We start from the raw sequence: 21,577 nt of genomic DNA, 5'->3' as shown, positions 1-21,577 counted from the left end.
ATCCGGCTCGGTTCTGGACGGGCGTCTCCTATCCTCAAGCCTGCCCACACGTCACCCAACGTGTAATTGACTGTAGTTCCAAACTTGTTGTTGTCTGTATTCCGTTGTGCACAATTTACAACATTAAATTGTTACTGTTTGGCTTATCCATTGACGGTTCTTTTACGCCCCCTGTTGTGGGTCCGTGTTCCTACACTTTCACAACAGGATTTCTCGGCAGCATCATGGATCCCGAGGGGCGTCAACCATCGCTTGAACAGCCAATGGAGCCAGGTGCACAGGCGCCAGCAGGAGGCGTGTTAGGTGAGCTGCAGCACATCTTAACCGCTTTTACTGCTCGGTTGGACTTAGTTACCGAGCAGAGCATTGTTCTCAATCGAAGGATGGAGGCTCTCACCACCCAGGTGGAAGCGCATGCTCAGAGCGCTGCTGCAGCACCTCCTCCTGCTGACCGAATGCCAGAGACAGACATTCCACTGGTTGTTCAATGAACCCCCCCACCTTCCCCTGAAGCATACATAAGCCCTCCGGAGCCGTACCGAGGCTGTGTGGAGACGTGCACGGACTTCTTGATGCAGTGCTCGCTCGTCTTTTCACAGGGTCCCGTCATGTACGCGTCAGACACTAGCCGGGTGGCTTACGTTATAAATTTGCTTCGAGGAGAGGCACGCGCCTGGGCTACGGCGCTCTGGGAGCAGAATTCACGGCTCCTAACGACATATACTGGGTTTGTGAGGGAGTTCCGACAGGTGTTCGACCACCCTCATAGAGGCGAGACCGCTTCAAGCGTGCTGCTGTCAATAAGACAGGGGTGTCGGAGCGCAGCGAAGTATGCAGTCGACTTCCGCATCGCGGCAGCGCGAGCCGGCTGGAATGCTGTTGCGCTCTGTGCTGCCTTTGTAAACGGACTGTCCCTGGTCCTTAAGGAGCACCTGGTGGCGAAGGATGAGCCGCAGGATTTAGACGGGCTTATCGACCTGGTTATACAGTTAGACAACCGATTAACAGAACACCGACGGGAGCGAGACGAAGGGCGTGGTCAGGCACAAGCTGTCCCTCATCCTCCCAGGTCTGAAAGGGAGCCGACTTCCCCACGCTCCACAGCCAGGGCACTCCACGTGACGACAGCTCCCCCTGCTGATGTTGCTATGGAAATGAGCAGGGCCAAAAGGCGATCAGATCAGAGACAAAGGAGGCTGATCCGTGGGGAGTGTTTTCTCTGCAGCTCAACCGAGCACACACAGAAAGAATGCCCCAAACAGTCAAAACAGCAGCACTCGTCCTTAGAGACTGGGCTAAGGGTGGGTCACAATACCCACGTGGGGAGACCCCGAAAATCTGCACGTATCCCAGTCACGATCCTGAGTGGGGATCTAACCCTTCACGCCCCAGCACTGGTGGACACGGGGTCGGAGGGGAATCTGCTGGATAGCAGATGGGCAAAGGAGGTTGGGCTCCCTCTAGTGGCCTTACCGTCACCATTGTCGGTGCGGGCACTAGATGGCACCCTTCTTCCAATAATCACACACCAGACACAGCCAGTGACATTGGTTGCGTCTGGAAATCACAGGGAGGAGATTGTGTTTTATGTAACACCTTCTACCTCCCGAGTGATTTTGGGTTTTCCATGGGTGTTAAAACACAATCCCTGGATTGATTGGCTGTCTGGGGTTGTGGTTCAGTGGAGCGAAACCTGCCACCGGGAGTGTTTAGGATCCTCGGTTCCACCCGGTGTGACAGCTAAGGAGGAGGTTTTAGTTCCCCCAATCTGGCGGCGGTGCCAGCCGAGTACCATGACCTTGCTGACGTCTTCAGCAAGGATCTGGCACTCACGCTGCCCCCGCACCGTCTGTACGATTGTGCCATTGATTTGATACCGGGCGCTGAGTACCCGTCCAGCAGGTTGTACAACCTCTCACGTCCGGAACGCGAATCAATGGAGACCTACATCTGGGACTCGTTAGCTGCCGGGTTGATCCGAAACTCCACCTCCCCAATGGGTGCTGGTTTCTTTTTTGTGGGCAAGAAGGATGGCGGACTCCGTCCATGCATTGATTACAGAGGGCTGAACGAGATCACGGTTCGCAACCGATACCCGTTACCTCTGTTGGATTCAGTGTTCACGCCCTTGCATGGAGCCCAAATTTTCACAAAATTGGATCTTAGGAATGCTTATCACCTGGTTCGGATCCGGGAGGGAGACGAGTGGAAGACGACATTTAACACCCCGTTAGGTCACTTTGAGTACCTGGTCATGCCGTTCGGCCTCACCAATGCGCCCGTGACGTTCCAAGCATTGGTTAATGACGTCTTGCGGGACGTCCTGCATCGGTTTGTCTTCGTATATCTAGACGATATACTCATCTTTTCTCCAGATCCTGAGACCCAGGTCAAGCATGTACGTCAGGTCCTACAGCGGTTGTTGGAGAACCGGCTGTTTGTGAAGGGCGAGAAGTGCGAGTTCCACCGCACTTCTTTGTCTTTCCTGGGGTTCATAATCTCCTCCAACTCCGTCGCCCCTGATCCAGCCAAGGTTGCGGCGGTGAGAGATTGGCCCCAACCAACAAACCGTAGGAAACTGCAACAGTTCCTCGGTTTTGCAAATTTCTACCGGAGGTTCATCAAGGGCTACAGTCAGGTAGTTAGCCCCCTGACAGCCCTGACCTCCACAAAAGTCCCCTTCACCTGGTCGGATCGGTGCGAAGCCGCGTTTAGGGAGTTGAAACGCCGGTTCTCCACTGCACCAGTTCTGGTGCAGCCCGATCCCAATCACCAGTTTATAGTTGAAGTGGACGCCTCTGACTCAGGGATAGGAGCCGTGCTATCCCAGAGCGGGGAATCCGACAAGGTTCTCCATCCATGTGCCTACTTTTCCCGCAGGTTGACCCCGGCTGAAAGGAACTATGACGTCGGCAATCGGGAACTTCTTGCGGTGAAGGAGGCTCTTGAGGAGTGGAGACACCTGTTGGAGGGAGCATCGGTACCATTTACGGTTTTCACGGGCCATCGGAACCTGGAGTACATACCTGGTCACTGTTCTTCGGGCGTTTTGACTTTCGGATCACCTACCGCCCCGGGACAAAGAACCAACGATCTGACGCCCTGTCCCGGGTGCATGAAGAGGAGGTCAAGACCGAGCTGTCAGACCCGATGGAAACCATCATCCCCGAGTCCACTGTCATGGCCACCCTCACCTGGGATGTGGAGAAGACCATCCGGGAGGCCCTGACACGGAGCCCGGACCCGGGGACAGGTCCGAAGGACAAATTGTACATCCCACCAGAGGCCAGGGCTGCAGTCCTAGACTTCTGTCATGGTTCCAAGCTCTCCTGTCATCCAGGGGTGCGAAGGACCGTGGCAGTGGTCCGGCAGCGCTTCTGGTGGGTGTCTATGGAAGCCGACGTCCGGGAGTATGTCCAGGCCTGCACCACCTGTGCCAGGGGCAAAGCCGACCACCACAAGGCCCAAGGCCTCCTCCAGCCTCTGCCCGTGCCTCATCGCCCCTGGTCTCACATCAGCCTGGACTTTGTCACGGGCCTCCCGCCGTCCCAGGGCATGACTACCATCCTCACGATAGTGGACCGGTTCTCCAAGGCGGCCCACTTCGTGGCCCTCCCGAAGCTCCCGACGGCCCAGGAGACTGCAGACCTCCTGGTCCACCACGTCGTGCATCTGCATGGGATTCCATCGGATATTGTCTCAGACCGTGGTCCTCAGTTCTCCTCTCAGGTCTGGAGGAGTTTCTGCAGGGAACTGGGAGCCACCGTGAGTCTCTCGTCTGGGTACCATCCTCAGACGAATGGACAGGCAGAGCGGGCGAACCAGGAATTGGAGCAGGCCCTCTGCTGCGTGACCTCTGCGCACCCGACGGCCTGGAGTAATCATCTGGCCTGGATCGAGTACGCTCATAATAGCCAAGTATCGTCTGCTACCGGCCTCTCCCCGTTTGAGGTGTGTTTGGGGTACCAGCCCCCATTGTTCCCGCTAGTGGAGGGAGAGGTTGGGGTGCCCTCGGTCCAGGCCCATCTGAGAAGGTGCCGTCGGGTGTGGCGTACCGCCCGCTCTGCCCTGCTCAAAGCCCGGACGAGGGCCAAGAACCATGCAGACCACTGGCATGCCCCGGCCCCTACGTATCAGCCTGGGCAGGAGGTTTGGCTTTCCACAAAAGACATTCCCCTGCAAGTGGAGTCCCAGAAATTAAAGGACAGATACATTGGACCTTTCACCATACTCAAAATCCTCAGTCCAGCCGCAGTGAAGCTGAAGCTGCCAGCTTCGCTGCGGATCCACCCGGTTTTCCATGTGTCACGCATCAAACCTCACCACGTTTCACCCCTCTGTACCACCGGATCGGCGCCGCCTCCTGCCCGGATCATCGACGGGGAGCCGGCTTGGACCGTGTGCCGGCTCCTGGACGTCCGTCAGAAGGGCCGGGGTTCCAGTATTTGGTGGACTGGGAGGGGTATGGACCCAAAGAACGCTCCTGGGTGAAGAGGAGCTTCATCCTGGACCCGGCGGCACCCGGACAAGCCTGGTCTGGCGCCAGGAGGCGCCCGTTGAGGGGGGGGTCCTGTTGTGTGGGACGCTGAAGAGGAGGTACTGCTGGCCCACCACCACCAGATGGCGCCCTGCTTGAAGTGCGGGCTTCAAGCACGAGAGGGCGTCATAGCAACCGGGAGTGACAGCTGTCACTCGTCATCAGCACCAGCTGTCACTCATCCACATCACCACCACCTTAAAGGCCGGACTGCAACTCCACCTCCCCACGAGAAATCAGCTACCTTGGAGGTAATTTCTCTGCTACACTTAACTCTGACTTAGAGTCTGAACTTCTTTGCAGCCATTTTCCTGTGGTGTGTCTTATCTGAGGGATTGGCGTTTGGTGTGATCAGCGACGGCTTCGCTTCACACCCCAACCAGATAAGTGGTTAGACAGGAGCTGCACGAGTGTGTGACTGGAGGTGGAGGTGCTCCCTCCCAAAAGAACACAGACTGTGGGATTACTGAGTGTGCGTACTCACACTCACCTGTGCTGTTTCTGTTCTCTGCCAGCAGTGCCAGGTCTGACAGCTGGAGACGGTGACCACCTGGGGACTCAGGACTTGGCGGCTCTGGTGTTCTTCAGATCCGTTGGCAGTGAGGGCCGTGTGGGATCCGGCTCGGTTCTGGACGGGCGTCTCCTATCCTCAAGCCTGCCCACACATCACCCAATGTGTAATTGACTGTAGTTCCAAACTTGTTGTTGTCTGTATTCCATTGTGCACAATTTACAACATTAAATTGTTACTGTTTGGCTTATCCATTGCCCATTCTTTTACGCCCCCTGTTGTGGGTCCGTGTTCCTACACTTTCACAACAGCAGGACTCTGATGCAAACAGGTGAGTTTAAAAGGCTTTACATGATTAACAGACAGGGTTTGGTACACAGGACAGCAAACGATGATAAGAAAAAGTGTCCAAAACATCATGTGGAACACGAGGTCAAAAAACAGGTGAACAAACGGTACACGGCAGGACATTAACAAGAACACTTGGACTCTATGAACAAAGGCTGGAAACGCAGGCTTGAAGCACAAGCAATCTGGCAGAGACTGGAGAGAAACAAGAGGCTTAAATACAGGTGATAATTAGAGAAAAAGGAAAGAGCAAAGGAAGAGCAGCAGCAGGGCATAGCCAGGAGGACAATAGGAATGATACATCCCAGACAGAGAGTAAAAGAGTACAGGAAAAGAAAACCCAACCACATAAAACAAACAATAAAGGTACAAAAATCACCCCCACAACCCCAACCACGACAATTGTTGTTGAATCACAAATATAGCTCACATATTCACTTTTGTTGGAAATGATTTTGTGTTGACATCAGTACAAAAGGGGATGGGGGGTATCATTAAACACTAATTTTAATATAACTCTGGGATGCCTGTAACTTATTATTTATATATATATATATATTATATATGTGTGTGTGTGTGTGTTATGTTAGGAGTTTGGGTGGAACCGAACTGTTTCAGACTAAGGACCCAAATGCAGGGAGCTGGACACGGAGAGGAGTACAAAAGGAAAATATATTTATTTACAATAAACTAAAACAAAATGCTGCGCTGGCAATGTGTCAACAAAGGATTCTATAGTCTGGGCCAGGTGGGACTCCTGCCTTTGCAACCAGGAACTAAGGAAGAAGACATACATCGTGAGTGAAATGCACTCATAACACTGGAGCCTCAAAGAGTCACAGTTCATAAAGGATTAACACAGGTTGTTTGAGAGTTCATGAAATAAAGTTATCTTGTTAAGAAAAACAGTTCACTGTTCAGCAATTGTTCATAGTTCATAAGTTGTAACCAAAGGTCAGAGGTCAAGTGCTGCATGTTGAAGTACAGTGCCAATTAAGCAGGACTTGATACAGCTGGGCTGGGTTCTTCAATTGTTTGATATCAGAGTTCACGCAGCTCTTAAACAGAATTCTTGGAATAGTTCTTTATCATAGCACAGTCACAAACGGGAACAAGTGAGAATGGGATCCCGCTGAGATGAAGGGGAACTTAACTGGCATTTAGTTGAGACGCGCTCCACACCGGGAGCCGAGGAGTTCCCAGAGTGATGTTGCGATGCAGGTCGCTAGTGCAAGGGTCCAGGTCCACTTGGGAGCCCTACTGGAATCGTCTGGAACATCAGGAAAACTCGCTCTAATGCGGGAATTAGAGGGGGAGGCCAGTGTTACCCGAGCTTAAGCTTTGGCGTCTTGAGCGCACACCTGGAAGACGTGGTCAAGGTCACAAGGCAGCAATCAGGTTTGGTCCTCCTGATATCTGTCTGGATCATAGACGAGGCTTCAGAAGCTGGCGAGGCAAAACGAGGAAAACAAGGCAACAGAAAGCAAAGGATGTGCAAGTATCTGGCAATTATTTAACACAAGCTCTGAGTTTATATAGTCTCTCAATAATCAGTCACTCATAAGATCCATGTGAGAATAAAAACTGAGGGCGCCATCTGGTGAGGAGCAGAACACATAACATGAGTTAAAAACAGAGTTCAGACCATAGTCCAGGGGAGATCCTGATATATAGCTAAAATAAGATTTTTAATACTTTTTATTATGAAAGATAGGTTTATCCCTGTTAGCCCATTTATACCTGCAGTCCCTGATTAAAGCAGACGTTAATATACTTTAATATTCTTATCCCTTGCATATCATCTGTCATGTCGCATGAGTCATTTTCCTCCAACACAGTAACACACACAAATAAATCGTAAAGCAATCCTTCATACCAAGGCTGCAGCTGGATGTGAGGAGGAGGTCTGTTTCTGTCCAGTGCAGCTGTTTGTGATGAACTCGGTGAGTCAAGTTATCTGACCGCAGACGTTCCCAGCAGCTCCACTCACTGGAGACAGCACAATATTAATGCTAAAAGGCCATACGCTCATCGTCTCATCACTTGCACTGCCGGGGCGGAAGGCACTTTATGGTCTGATGATGGAACAACTTTATTTTGTCTGGACTCATTTTTGGAATATGCTTGGAATAAGTTCTGGCTCTACAGTGAAACTTTAATTTGTATTCATGTCACATGAATTTGTTTTTCATCAGCTACAGACAGACTGTTTGGAATCAGTCAGAGGGAAACATCAGAACAGCTGGAGACACCACTAAAGGTGTGTCTGAGTCTGCTGCTGCAGGAACCACGTTGCTTGATGTGTGCTATGTTTTATAAAAAACAAAATAAATGCATCCTGATACTGACTTGCATACTTATGAACTCATGTGCCACCATAAATTAAGGGCAAGACACATCAAGTTCTGTTTCCAAACATGTTATTTAGAAAACCTCCCAAAAAGTTGACATACTCCTATGACACCTTAAACAAGTCAGGCAATATTACTTGAGTGGTACAGGCTGGTGTGTTTGATTGGATGGTACGGTTATGAAGAAACACTAATGTGAAACCATATCTCACATTTCTATTGATCACACAACCTTTGACCTTGGGGGAACATGGTTAACTGTTTAATTCACAGTTTAGAGCCCATATGAATTAAACATGTTGGAAGAGTTGTTTGTTCATCAAAGATAAAGTGACTCAGTTTTGGACAGAAGTGAGGACATGTCAAGGCCACACAGAGTCTAATTTTATGGCCACAATGAATCACAAAGCAATTGCGTGAATCTGTGTCAGTCATGTAAGATGTCCATGTTGCATTCTGAGTGCCCATTCAATGAGGTTTGCCATATGACGAATGTGCAGTGCTCAGTGGTGTCTGGTGTGCCAATAGATTTCCCTGCCTAGTCCAGTACAGGCATTCAAATGAACAGATGGAAAATGACTACAATTCGACAATCAGCAGTTTCACAAAGTTAACCATTTACAGCTCCGCCTTCCAAAAAAGAGAGGCAGAGCGAGGTGGTGTGTGAGAGAGAAAGAACGAGAGTGTGTGTGTGTGTGTGTGTGTGTGTGCGCGCGCGTGTGTGAGTGAGTGAAAGAGAGAGAAAATTAAGGTAATAATTTGCATGAACATTACTGAGTGGAATGGAGGCAAAATAAAGAACTCGAATAACTTAAATTAAATAATTTGACTAATAACACCAAAACCTTTAAATTAAATTGGTTAAAATTAATTAACAGTGTAGAGGACAAAACAAATTAAGTGTACAAAACCACTTAATTAAATGCTTTGCTAAACTTGAGTTAGTCTGACTATAAGCATCTTGTGTGAACTCAGTAGTGGCTGAGTTTGAATTAAAAAAAAAAAAATGCAAATTGCTATTTTAGGTGTTTTTTTTGTTTGTTTGTTTGTTTTTTTAAGCTGAGCAAATCATTCGTTTTAGACTGTGGAATACTCCAAAGAATAGTTCACTTCTGTGGGCTGATCCTCATTACGTGTAAACTAAAATCAAGTTGGAACTACTCCAATATTTAATGACCCGGTCTCCCCTAACCATTATAACTGGTCTGCTGTACCAATAAAGATCACAGCTTTGACCCCTTAAAACAAACAAACAAACATTACTCATTCGTTTTATCTTAAATTTTTATTCTCATTTCCACACCAGGAGCAACATTCGGGAATAAATCCTAACAGCTCGTCAGCTCACCTGCGCTGAAGTGGGATCCAAAGGCGAAGCTGCAGCTGGAAACCACCGAGACACAACGGCCAGGAGAAGCAGCAATCGTAAAGTCCCAAAGTTCTTCAACTTACTCCAGGAAAACACACGGAGACAAAAAAATAAATATAACCTAAATGTCGGTGGACTTTCTGTTTCTGCCAAAAACAGCAGCACTTTGATAAATCCACAGGTGACCCAAGCCATTAAATTTAATGATGCTGATTGGCCAAATATTTATTATATTTCCTTTGCAACCACACAAAATTGGTCCATGAGTGCCAATTCTGTCACCCACGAGATATTAAATTTGGCAATGTTGATTGGCTAAATATTTATTATCTTCCTTAGCAACATACACAATTGGTCATTTCGCTGCACTTCAAGGGGCAGATGAGTGAGCGCCCAAGAAAAGAAATGATACATTCTGTGTTTCTGTCGGTGGAAATGCACTGTTGAATGAGAGTCAGTTGGTGGAAATGTTGTTTTAATATTTCATATTACATGTAGGCACATACTATTAAGTAAAACTGACATTGATAGTACTTTTAAAATATATATTTTATAATTTTTCTCCTCCACATCTGGGAGGGCAGTGCCCCCTGTGGGCCAGCCGCCTTTAGTAGTACTGAAGCTCCCCAGCCACACATTCTATCTATTCTTTAATTTCAACTTCTCCTTTCAGTGTTTTGTCATTGCCCATAATACCAAGTATTGTGAAGAAATGGTGTATGTATGCTAAATTGTTGGAAGACTTCTGGTTTGTGTTTCATTCTATGTGGATTCACATTTTCAACATTAATATTTCAGATCTTCCAGGACTGTGGCTATTGTAAAATCGCCAAACCTTAAGGGGCTGCCAACAAGGCAAATTGCAAGAGTCAGAAACTTGTTCAGTGCATTTTTGCTACAATACTGAAACGAAGAATCCAAATAATGCAGAGTAAAGAACACAGTGCCAAACCAGAACTCTTCTAATGATTTTCTGGGCATGCACCATTGCATAGTGATATGGTGTATTGTCAAATGATCCAACTGTGTAGTATATTTTGTCCCATATTTGTTTGCTTCTCCCCATGGCTGCTAGCTTGTTAGCTAGGTGGAATGCATCACGTTTCTTCCTGTGGCTGTGGCTGCTAGCTTGTTAGCTAGGTGGAATGCATCACATTTCTTCCTGTGGCTGCTAGCTTGTTAGCTAGGTGGAATACATCACATTTCTTCCTGTGGCTGCTTGCATGTTAGCTAGGTGGAATGCATCACGTTTCTTCCTGTGGCTGCTAGCTTGTTAGCTAGGTGGAATGCATCACGTTTCTTCCTGTGGCTGCTAGCTTGTTAGCTAGGTGGAATGCATCACGTTTCCTCCTGTGACTGTGTCTGCTAGCTTGTTAGCTAGGTGAAATGCATCACGTTTCTTCCTGTGGCTGCTAGCTTGTTAGCTAGGTGGAATGCATCATGTTTCTTCCTGTGGCTGCTAGCTTGTTAGCTAGGTGGAATGCATCACGTTTTTTCCTGTGGCTGTGTCTGCTAGCTTGTTAGCTAGGTGGAATGCATCACGTTTCTTCCTGTGGCTGTGTCTGCTAGCTTGTTAGCTAGGTGGAATGCATCACGTTTCTTCCTGTGACTGTGTCTGCTAGCTTGTTAGCTAGGTGGAATGCATCACGTTTTTTCCTGTGGCTGTGTCTGCTAGCTTGTTAGCTAGGTGGAATGCATCATGTTTCTTCCTGTGGCTGCTAGCTTGTTAGCTAGGTGGAATGCATCACGTTTCTTCCTGTGGCTGCTAGCTTGTTAGCTAGGTGGAATGCATCATGTTTCTTCCTGTGGCTGCTAGCTTGTTAGCTAGGTGGAATGCATCACGTTTTTTCCTGTGGCTGTGTCTGCTAGCTTGTTAGCTAGGTGGAATGCATCACGTTTCTTCCTGTGGCTGTGTCTGCTAGCTTGTTAGCTAGGTGGAATGCATCACGTTTCTTCCTGTGACTGTGTCTGCTAGCTTGTTAGCTAGGTGGAATGCATCACGTTTTTTCCTGTGGCTGTGTCTGCTAGCTTGTTAGCTAGGTGGAATGCATCATGTTTCTTCCTGTGGCTGCTAGCTTGTTAGCTAGGTGGAATGCATCACGTTTTTTCCTGTGGCTGTGTCTGCTAGCTTGTTAGCTAGGTGGAATGCATCACGTTTCTTCCTGTGACTGTGTCTGCTAGCTTGTTAGCTAGGTGGAATGCATCATGTTTCTTCCTGTGGCTGCTAGCTTGTTAGCTAGGTGGAATGCATCACGTTTCTTCCTGTGGCTGTGTCTGCTAGCTTGTTAGCTAGGTGGAATGCATCACGTTTTTTCCTGTGGCTGTGTCTGCTAGCTTGTTAGCTAGGTGGAATGCATCACGTTTCTTCCTGTGGCTGTGTCTGCTAGCTTGTTAGCTTGGTGGAATGCATGTTTCTTCCTGTGGCTGTGGCTGCTAGCTTGTTAGCTAGGTGGAATGCATCACGTTTCTTCCTGTGGTTGCTAGCATGTTAGCTAGATAAGAATGCACATCAACAAGTTCACAACTTGCCTAGTGTACAGGATGCAAATTACATGTGAGTTCAGGCACAGCTGTTTGACATTTGTGCTAATTTGAAAATCATTCATGAAGCATCCAGCAGGTGGCAGCCACATCTATGGGATATTACATAGGGAAACAAAGTTGCTCTTTTGATTGATGTGGTACATCAAGGTTCACCAAATGCAATAAAGTTAGTCCTCATTATATGTTAATTTGCTGAGTAACAAAATAATATTTTTTATTGTTTTTGAGTTATTATCAAAACAAGCTTCCAGAGATGGACTCGCTCACTCACTCACTCACTCACTCGCCCTCAACTACAGTTTTGCTGTCCACTCTTAGCAGTGCAAGAAATACTGGTTTCAGTGTCAGAGACCTCTATTTGTTCAAATATTATTGAGCACCATCTTTCTGACGTATGTCTCACTCTGTAGACACGTCATTAGTTCTTTATTCACCTCAACAGGTTTTTAATGGCATTCCTTTAAGCTGAATCGGGGGGTGAAGGAGGGTGTAAAGTATTTACACTTCCAAACTGTGAAGCAGCGGTGTTGTCGGGGGGGAAAGTGCAGCGGGGTCGTGTTGCTAGCTGGACGAGCGCGGTAAAACACCATGGTGTCCTGCTTTATGAGTGGAACCAAGTTCTGCACGGGTCACCATTGTTGGTGCAGCTGAGCCGGGGGCCAGAGGCCATGGCGACCCGGTTTGATGTGTCACTGGGTGTGTTTGTAAAAACAAGGCATTTGATGACACACTCTCACCTTCTAACAGCCAGTCCCTCCCTCCCGCCATCAGTACCAGTCAATCTGGAAACCATTTGCTGGGTTTCCAGAGAGAAAGTTCAGGCGAGATCACCCCCAGCATCTGCTGAGTGTTTATTTACCCACAGCACTTAACCCATTAGGCAAACTGAAACAGAGCAACTGTGGAGCCGCTGACCACACCGACCCTGCGGTGAGGCAGCGCCGGAGCCGGCTGTGTTTTCCTGATCTGTAAATACAAAAAGACAAAGGTACTCGTCTTAATTTGTGACCAAGAGACACCGTGGTGCTTCACTACCTGACAGCTTTTCTACCTGTTGCTTTGTTTAGTTCAGACCTGGGGCCTATGTGTAAAAAAATGACCTTTCATTAATTACGCACAGATGCAACACGATTCAGAAGTGGGCATAGGCCTACTAATAAATGTTAGGTTAATTTAATGTTTCCTAAATAGGCTACCTTGACTGTATGATTGCTATTCCTAATCCTGTCAATATTTCAGATGCAATAGCAGTGCCAAACGCACCTGGCAGCAGGTGAAGATGAAATATAAAAACATCCTTCAGAACGGTAGGTTTATATTCATAGTTTGATAAGCCCCACTTCGCCTAATTAATGGACATGCATTAAACCTATTTTGATATTAGTAATTACCCGCGATTGCATAAAACCCTTCTTTGATTTGCATTGCGGATAAATGGCCAGGGAAAACGACAAATGCATCCAACAGTTTAGATAGAGCAAGTACTACCTTGCGAATCATACGACATACAGTATTCTTGCTCAGATGTTCAGCATCACCGATGGAATACATAAATTGTCCACTGGCAAAATAGGCACAAGCGGAGCATTGCTACACTGTAAAAAATGACTTTTTTGTACAGGAAAACGCTGGCAGCTGTGGTTACCGGGGAATTCCTGTAAAACAAACAACAGTCTTTTTTTACAGCGTACGATGGGTGATGTTACAGACGTCTGGCCCGATCAGATGACAAAGATAATGAATTCCCTCGGCTGAGAATCTATATCTTTCATAGAGAATATCGTCCGGGTATGTCAGCGGATTCTGGCGGTCTTTAAAAACCCTCGCCCTGCGAAGAGAGCCCCTCACAATTTGTGCCCCAATATGAAACGGATCATCCAGGTAGGCCGGCATTGTCTTCGGAGTGATTGAAGGTGGATGGGCGGTACTTATAAAGGGAGTGGTTAAGCAAAAACCTCAAGCTAACCTAGAACATAACCTGCTCGGAGCAGGTTTGGCACACAGCATAAATTGCCATGGCAGCATACCTCGATCAAAACCTATCCACTTTTCGTAGTACGGGTTAACCGGGAAGTTACTCCACACGTCATCAACTTACTCCCAAAGTTACCCTGATAAGCCGGTAACCCCGCTTCGTAGTACAGGCCCCTGAAGTCACATCTTTATTGTCCCCCAGGGGCGGTTGTTTTTGCAGCAAGGCAGAATAAAGATGCAATAAAAACATAACAAGGCAATAAAATATAACTAAACAATTAACACAATAAAGTAGCAGATATGAAGAAACACACGAACCATACAAATGAACAATGAATCATGAACACAACATTATGTTGTGTTCATAATTAATTAATAATTAATTAATTAATTAATAAGTCCTATATAGGTCCTGAGGGTATACCCAAATCCCACAGTGGGAAGCAAATAGGAATCTGTGACTCCCCCTGGACAGGACACCATTCACACAATACAGGTGCCAAAGACACAGACAGATAGCATGACTGGGAATGAAACCCAGCCTGTATATTGGGAGTCCAACTCCTTACCCCACTGACATACAGTGCTAAAAAAAGAAGAAGTTAACCTTTGAGCTACACTGAAAAAAAAAGTCTGGTGGATTTACACTCAGGGTCCACCTGTTGAATTGCTTATTAACACAAATTGTGAATCAACCGATCACATGGCAGCAAGTCAATGCATTTAGGCATCTAGACGTGGTGAAGGCAACTTTCTGAAGTTCTAATCGAGCATCAGAATGGGGAAAAAAGCGGTTTTAAGTGACTTTGAGCATGACATGGTTGTTGGTGTCAAACGGGCTGGTCTGTATTTCAGAAACTGATGAACGACTTGGATTTTCACACACAACCATCTGTATGATTTACAGAGAATGGTCCAAAAAAGAGAAGATATCCAGTGAGCAGCAGTTGTGTGGACGAAATACTTAAGTACATGTAATTTATTTCTAATTTATTTCTTTATTCTAATAAATTTGCAAAAAAAAAAAAAACACTCATGTTGTCATTATGGGGTGTTGTAAGTAGAACTGTGATGGAAAAAAATGAATTTACTCTATTTTGGAATAAGGCTGTAACATAACAAAATGTGGAAAAAGTGAAGCGCTGTGAATACTTTCTGGATGCACGGTGCCTTCAGCACCTGTAGTCATTGCAACCTCACCATTCCACCGTGCTCCCACTCATTTAGGCACAGTCTGGCTGTCTGGCTCCTGTTGACTTTCATTTCCCATCTGTCTGGATGCACTGTACATTAGGTTTCCTTTTCACCGGATCTTTTACGTAAATCTGAAATGACATCAAATTTAAAATAGAAACTATTTCAAGCTTCTATATTTAAAAATAAAAAAAATGATGCCTTTTAAGCTCACAGTGAAAACTAATCTCTACAAGATGACATAAATTAAATAAAACTATCAAAGCCAAAATGATAGATTACTTACTTCCACAGGCTTCAGTAAATCACCACTTTTACAAACAGTTTTCTTCAGACAAATCAGGGGATGGATACATGAACATTTCCATGTCACTGAATGTGTCTTGGACTTCATTTATATCAATTATTAAGAAATATAAACAGTACGGTAAATCTGTCTGTTCTCAAAAACTGGGTGATCATGCAATTAGGAAACTAATGAAGAAAGCCACAAGACGCCTCAGACAACCTTGAAGATGTTAGGACTTATTTACACTGCCAGTTCAAATCAGATTTATTGCAAATCATTCCAGTCGTCACAGCAGGTCCTGGATAACATTGCTGCTGTCAATGATTTTGCTTGAGTGAGGAGTTGCACTTAATCCAGGATTACAATCAGATCCTAACGTAGGATGAACCGCAGTGCCGACACCTGCTGCAAGTTGTTGAGAGGCATCGAAATCAAAACCAAACACCACTCCTCATGACTGTTTGTTTTCACCAAATAGGTGGACAGTGACATGTAATAATTTTTTTAATCTCTCCTGTCAGTTAAAGGAGAAACGACTGGTGTTTTAATTTGTATTTCATTCATGAACAGGTACATTACTATTGCTGGTTTGCACTAATATGCTCAACTATTGCAATTTCCAACCGCCGTGCGGCAGTGGATATAAAAGTCGTATCAAAATAAAATTTTGCACAAAAGTTTTCTCATCAAGATGAACAATTGTTTCAGGAAGCACCTTAAGAAAGTCACATTTTTATTTGTGGCACCCTACAGGCACCTGCGTGTTGGATCATGCACAGACAAACAGGCCACATGGCCAAAATGTTGTAGCTGACACTCTCTCACAATGCAAGTGATACTCCTCATCCTTGTCTCTACGCTTGTTTGATAGAAAGTCATTCCAGCAGTACCCAAGGATCCTTCTGAGACGGTGCACGGTGAATCACGGGGCACAGTGAATCAGTAGCTATATCTGCAAAACTACATATATATTTGCAGCAGTTATGCCATTTTTAATGCATGAAGACATCCCCCTTATAAATTAGTGTTTTGTTTTTGGATACATTAAGGTAAAAACTAAGTGGCAAGTGAAGTCAGTTTTTTCCTATCAAAAGTAAATTTTGTGGATGTCAGTGTCTTTGTATTTATTTCTCACAACAGAGGAAGGGTGGCCAAAAAATTGTTATTAGTTAGAAGACTACCCTGTCCATCTCATGAGCATGTGTTATGTCTTCTCCAGACTATCAGCTATTTGATAACATGACTCATGTGTGTCACATGCACCCGGGGCACAGTGAATCAGTCTAGAGAGTGATTTACTAAGCCCTGGTATCAAGTGGATAACAAATATTATTTGTTGAAGCTTATACATTTATTTTTCCATGAATTATTTCTAGAATTTGTGTGTATATAAACAACTGTTTTCATGTTTGAACAGAAATTATGACAGTTGTATTTATAACAGTTTCTAAAGGACTTATATCACTATATAAGACACTCACACATTACATAGCTGGTTTGGTGGGTTGTATTTTGTATATGCCAGTGGTGTCCAAACTATTGCAGCAAGGGCCGAGAGGGTGCAGGTTTTCTTTGCAGCCACTGACTCCAGCAGGTAATTTCAATGATGAACTCATCCCACCTGCTCAAAGGGATGTTAATCCTCTTCAGCCCAGGCAAAATTATAATCTTTTTTTTTTTGCACATTTTACAAACTTCATGTCTTGACAGTAGCAAGGCTCCCATTTTGACTTAAATGGGAATTGGTCAGTAATTCATGCAAATACAGTTTGTCCACAGTAGGTTCTGTGATGAATGATATGTACACAACTTAATCATCGGTCTTATCAGACGGTTTCTCCGTGCAGCAAAGTACAGAAGAGTTGGGAGGGAGAGGATTAATCAGTGAAATCACCTGCTGAAGTCAGTGGCTGCAAAGAAAACCTGCACCCTCTGGGCCCTTGCTGCAATAGTTTGAACACCACTGGTATATGCATCAGCATATATTAAAGAATTTTGAAGAATTATATTCTAAGTTGATTCACTGTGCCCCGTGAATTAGTGTCTGGGGCACAGTGAATCAAAAATGTTAAAATCGATTTTAAACATCTGTAAATTACACTTGGGGAGAAATAAATAGCACAGCCTTACAAACAATAACTTGCTGTATTAAATCCACAACAGAATGACCTAACCCTATGCATAATGCGTTTATGCTGCCACAAAACCAGGCCCGGATCCAGACTGGTTTGGACCAATGCAGTTGCATCGGTCAGATTTTTTTACGCATCGTTCGTCATCGGTAAAAAAAAAAAACTTGAATAATTCCGAATAGTGCCGAATGTCTCCCCGCGGTGAACATAGCTTAAAATCATTGGTCGATCAATGGCCAAAACTTGGAAAAAACCCCACTCGCTCAGTCGCTGTCGATTGTTGATGCCGACGATATTGGACATGTTACATGCATTGATTGTAAAAGTATTTAATTTATCTATAAATCATCATGGAAGTATGCCTGGTTTAAGTGTATTTATGCCACACACAAACTTTCAGATCGGAAAACATTTTATTTATTTTCTAAATACATGTATCCGAATGAAGGCACCCATTCGGTCACGTGGCATAGGACACTTTCCGATAATCAAAGAAATGAAATCATTGTTGACACACAGAACTTTCTTCATATTTTAAATACACTGTAAATTGGTAGTTATATTTTTCTTCTGGAGCAAATAATTACTATTAGAAATAAATTCTATAAAATTCCAAAAACTACACTGTAAATTTGTAGATCTATTTTTTTTTTTCTTCTGGTGCGAATAAATATTAAAAATAAATTCTATAAAATTCTAAAAACTGCACACTGTAAATTTGCAGATCTACTTTTCTTCTGGAGCAAATAAATAAATTCTGCAAAATTCTAAAAGCTTGATTATTTTTAAATTATAGGGAAGTTCCACAGCCATGTGATACATCAATAAAATAAAATACGAATGAAAGAATGAAGATTACTGAATAACAAAACGCGCACGATTTTTATTTTATCATTGGGCAAAAATGCATCTGTCAGATTTTCACTCTGGATCCAGCCCTGACAAAAAAAAAAAAAAAAAACATTTCTGATCCACTGTGTCCCGGCTTCCCCTACCAAAGACATCCACCCTCACTCACAAACCACAGAGCTGTGAGTGGTGATGCAGAATGTGATGCACCACACGGCTGCAGAAAGTAACTACTTCTGGACCAATCAGATTGCAACCTCACAGCAATGCTGTAGTTGGGTTCTGTGCCAGCTGGGCTGTGATGCTGTGAGCAGCGCACACATAAAGAACAACATAAACATCAGATCTTATTTTGTGTGGTGCTGCTGTAACTTTAGGAGGATCTGGACCCTCCTCTTACTCCTTTAAGAGACCTCCCGGACATGATCGGCATCAGTGCAGCATCCTGAGGAGAAGTGTCAGAAGACCAACTGGGGACTTTGTCAGCTTGCACTTTTCTTTTTTTTTTTATGTTTCGGCTGCGTGCAGCAGCTGTGCTCAGACAGAGTGGCGCGCGGACTGTGATGGCTTTCACCATGCTGAGGTCGGTGCACGCCTTCTCCTACCCCGCGGACCTCAGCTCCGTGTCGGACGACGAGGAGGAGAACCGCAGCGAGAGCGACGGCAGCCCGGAGCAGATGTACGGCTGCTGCGGGGCGCCGGCGGAGGGCTGCCGCTCGGGCGGCGTGGTGGTCCGGCAGCGCAACGTCGCCAACGCCCGGGAGCGGCACCGGACGCAGAACGTCAACACGGCCTTCACGGCGCTGCGGACTCTCATCCCCACCGAGCCGGTGGACAGAAAACTGTCCAAAATAGAAACGCTGCGCCTGGCCTCCAGCTACATTTCGCACCTGGCCAACGTGCTGGTGGTCGGAGACGGCGGGGAGCCGTGCCTGAGCCCCGTCTACAAGGAGGTGAAAGGAGGCGGAGGAGAAGGCAAACAGCCCCGGACAATCTGCACCTTCTGCCTCAGCAACCAACGAAAAGCGGTAAAACGTTCCGTTCGTGTCCACCCACAGCTGCACGCTTCCGGCTCCCGCGCGACTCAGAACCCCCATTAAAAACCGCTCGCTTTAAGATTGACTTCTAACTAGCAAGAATAATCACGCACATTTTATTGTTTTGTGCATTTTTAAATGTAAGCAAAGGGTATTCTTCAATACGGCATTCATTCTGCTCTTTAAGCAATGCTGCTTCTAAAGCATTTTAAAGTTTTAGGGTTTTTCCACCTGTTATTACTGCTCCATTCCAGCTGCGAAGAGCCCTGCAGGTTCAGTGGCTCGACAGCAGGACTTTCAAAAGTGAGGTGTGATTTGTTTAAAGAACAACCTTTGTCGTGACAGGACAGGAAGCCGAAAATTCTAGACAAGTCAAATAATTCTGAAAAACCATTCAGTTTTGGTTATCGTTGTGTGTGTACTTATTTATGGTCGAGGAAAATTAAAGTGGTGCTTTTCTAGAGGAGGATCTGCATAAAATCAGCTCAGCCAACCTACAAACTTACTTGGGGAGAAAATTATAAACAATAATAATAATAACAATACTATTTTGCTGATAGTTTCTGTCACATTAGTCGACTCATGGTTCTGAATATTTCTTAAATGTCTACATTCCTTGATTTCAGCTTCAACTGTGAATATGTTGTGGTTTCATTCATAGTTTCTCTCCTTTCTGACAATAACCTGAGCATCTCTGGGTTGTGGATAAAACAAGACATTTGAGGAGGTCATCCTGGGCTTTTTTGCCATTTTCTGACATTTAATGGACCAAACAAATTGGTTAATCAAGAAAATAGCACAATCAAATATGAGAATAATCAGTTGTTGCCGCAGTCAAATAGGATAATATATTAAAATACAGACATATTTTTATTTTTTTATTGTAATATACACTCTAAAAAAGGAACTGCTGTCTCAGAAAAATTGATGTAACAATTTGCATGGATTTTAAAAAGTTATTTCAACTCTCATCTTAGTTAATTCCACAAGACTTCTCTAGTTAAGTTGAAATAACTTAAAAAATATATACAAATTGTTACATCACTTTTTCTTGTTGAGACAGCGGTTCATTTTTTAGAGTGTAGCCCACAGATATTTAAATTATGTTCATCTCGTGTATGATTTTGTTTCATATTAACATTATTACATTGTCATACTCCAGAGGATGAGAGTTATGTGTTTAATCAAAAGAACAACTTCTGAGTCAGTCTGTTTTTAATTTGGATGTTTTTTTTTCCCAGCAGTCTGGGACTTTTTCAGGTTTGATGGAAAAAGAATTGACGAGGACTGTGTGGAGGGAATTACAGTTAAGTCCATGCATCCAAGTGGAATGGACACAGTCCATCTTGGCGTTCAAATCTCTCTGTTGGGATTTAGTTTATTTATAGGTGCCATATCATTCAGTGCATGGAGTTATCCTTTAAAGGGAAACAGTGGGTTTTATTTATTCTGAATAGATCTGGAATTGCCCTGAACCCATTTCTATAGTCTAAGTGAAATCCAGACATCTGAAATTTGAAATCTCACCACAGTCCAGCTTCTTCAGTATGTGTTGCAGTGTTTCAGTGACAGTGATGTCCTGTTGTGCTTGCAGGTGAAGGACAGGCGAGACTGTGTGAAACTGCATGGAAGCGGTGCGCGACAAATAAGCCGACGATGAAACATGGAATGGGATTGAACCTTCTGTCAGAAGACACCTCGGGGAGACTTCCAGTTGCCTTCTACTGAGTCCATAACCATCTCTGCTCCACAGCACTCTCATGGGCGACTCAGACTTTTTGGGAGTTTGGTTTTGTCGCATATACGTGAACTGAACAGATTGGCCCCAAATCTGTCTCCTGCAGATACAGCAGTGCTGCACCACGTGCATTCTGAAGCTTTACATTGAAATATGTTGAAGAAGAATCTTAGGATAGTGAGAAGATTCTAAGGCTTGTGGCTGCAGTAAGACTGAATGAGGGTTTAATTTAAATGACAAACCTGTCTGTGCTGTTTTAAGGGCCAAACGTTCTGCATAAAGACTGAACTGTCAGTAACACCCCGTCACACCTTGATGATTTAGCGTATGCCGACCGTATTAAAAACACTGGGCATACGCAGGCGTACGTCTAATAAATTATGGGTAAGTGTTTTTTTTTAGACTGTAATTTCCGGACTATAGAGCGCACCTGAATATAAGCCGCACCCACCAATTTTAAAAAGAAAAAAGAAATTGTACATAAATAAGCCGCATTTGTCTATAAGCCACGGGTCTCCACATTGTAACATGAGATATTTAAAGATGTTAGAGTTGATCTAACTTACAAACAACTTCATTAATTCAGGTTTTACCAATTGTCATGCTTTTTTAAGTTGTTTTTTTTGTTCAGTGTGTGGCCTTTCTGTGTGGCGTTTGTATGTTCTCCCCATGTTTGCGTGGGTTCTCTCTGGGTGCTCTGGCTT

The 21,577-nt window shown here is 45.0% G+C and overlaps 1 protein-coding gene across 1 annotated transcript; it reads left to right on the top strand.

The window, feature by feature from the left end:
* The first annotated feature begins 18,650 nt into the window (after nucleotides 1-18,650).
* Nucleotides 18,651-21,140, top strand: LOC117507455 (transcription factor 15-like). The gene is made up of 2 exons (XM_034167327.1): nucleotides 18,651-19,126; nucleotides 20,730-21,140. The coding sequence occupies exons 1-2, from the start codon at nucleotides 18,662-18,664 to the stop codon at nucleotides 20,793-20,795; spliced, it is 531 nt and encodes a 176-aa protein (XP_034023218.1). The 5' UTR covers nucleotides 18,651-18,661; the 3' UTR covers nucleotides 20,796-21,140.
* Nucleotides 21,141-21,577: the final 437 nt, after the last annotated feature.

Source organism: Thalassophryne amazonica, chromosome 3, assembly GCF_902500255.1.
Source record: "Thalassophryne amazonica chromosome 3, fThaAma1.1, whole genome shotgun sequence".
Lineage (NCBI taxonomy): Eukaryota > Metazoa > Chordata > Actinopteri > Batrachoidiformes > Batrachoididae > Thalassophryne > Thalassophryne amazonica.
Note: the sequence above shows the minus strand (reverse complement) of the source record. Positions and strands in the feature narration are given on the sequence as shown.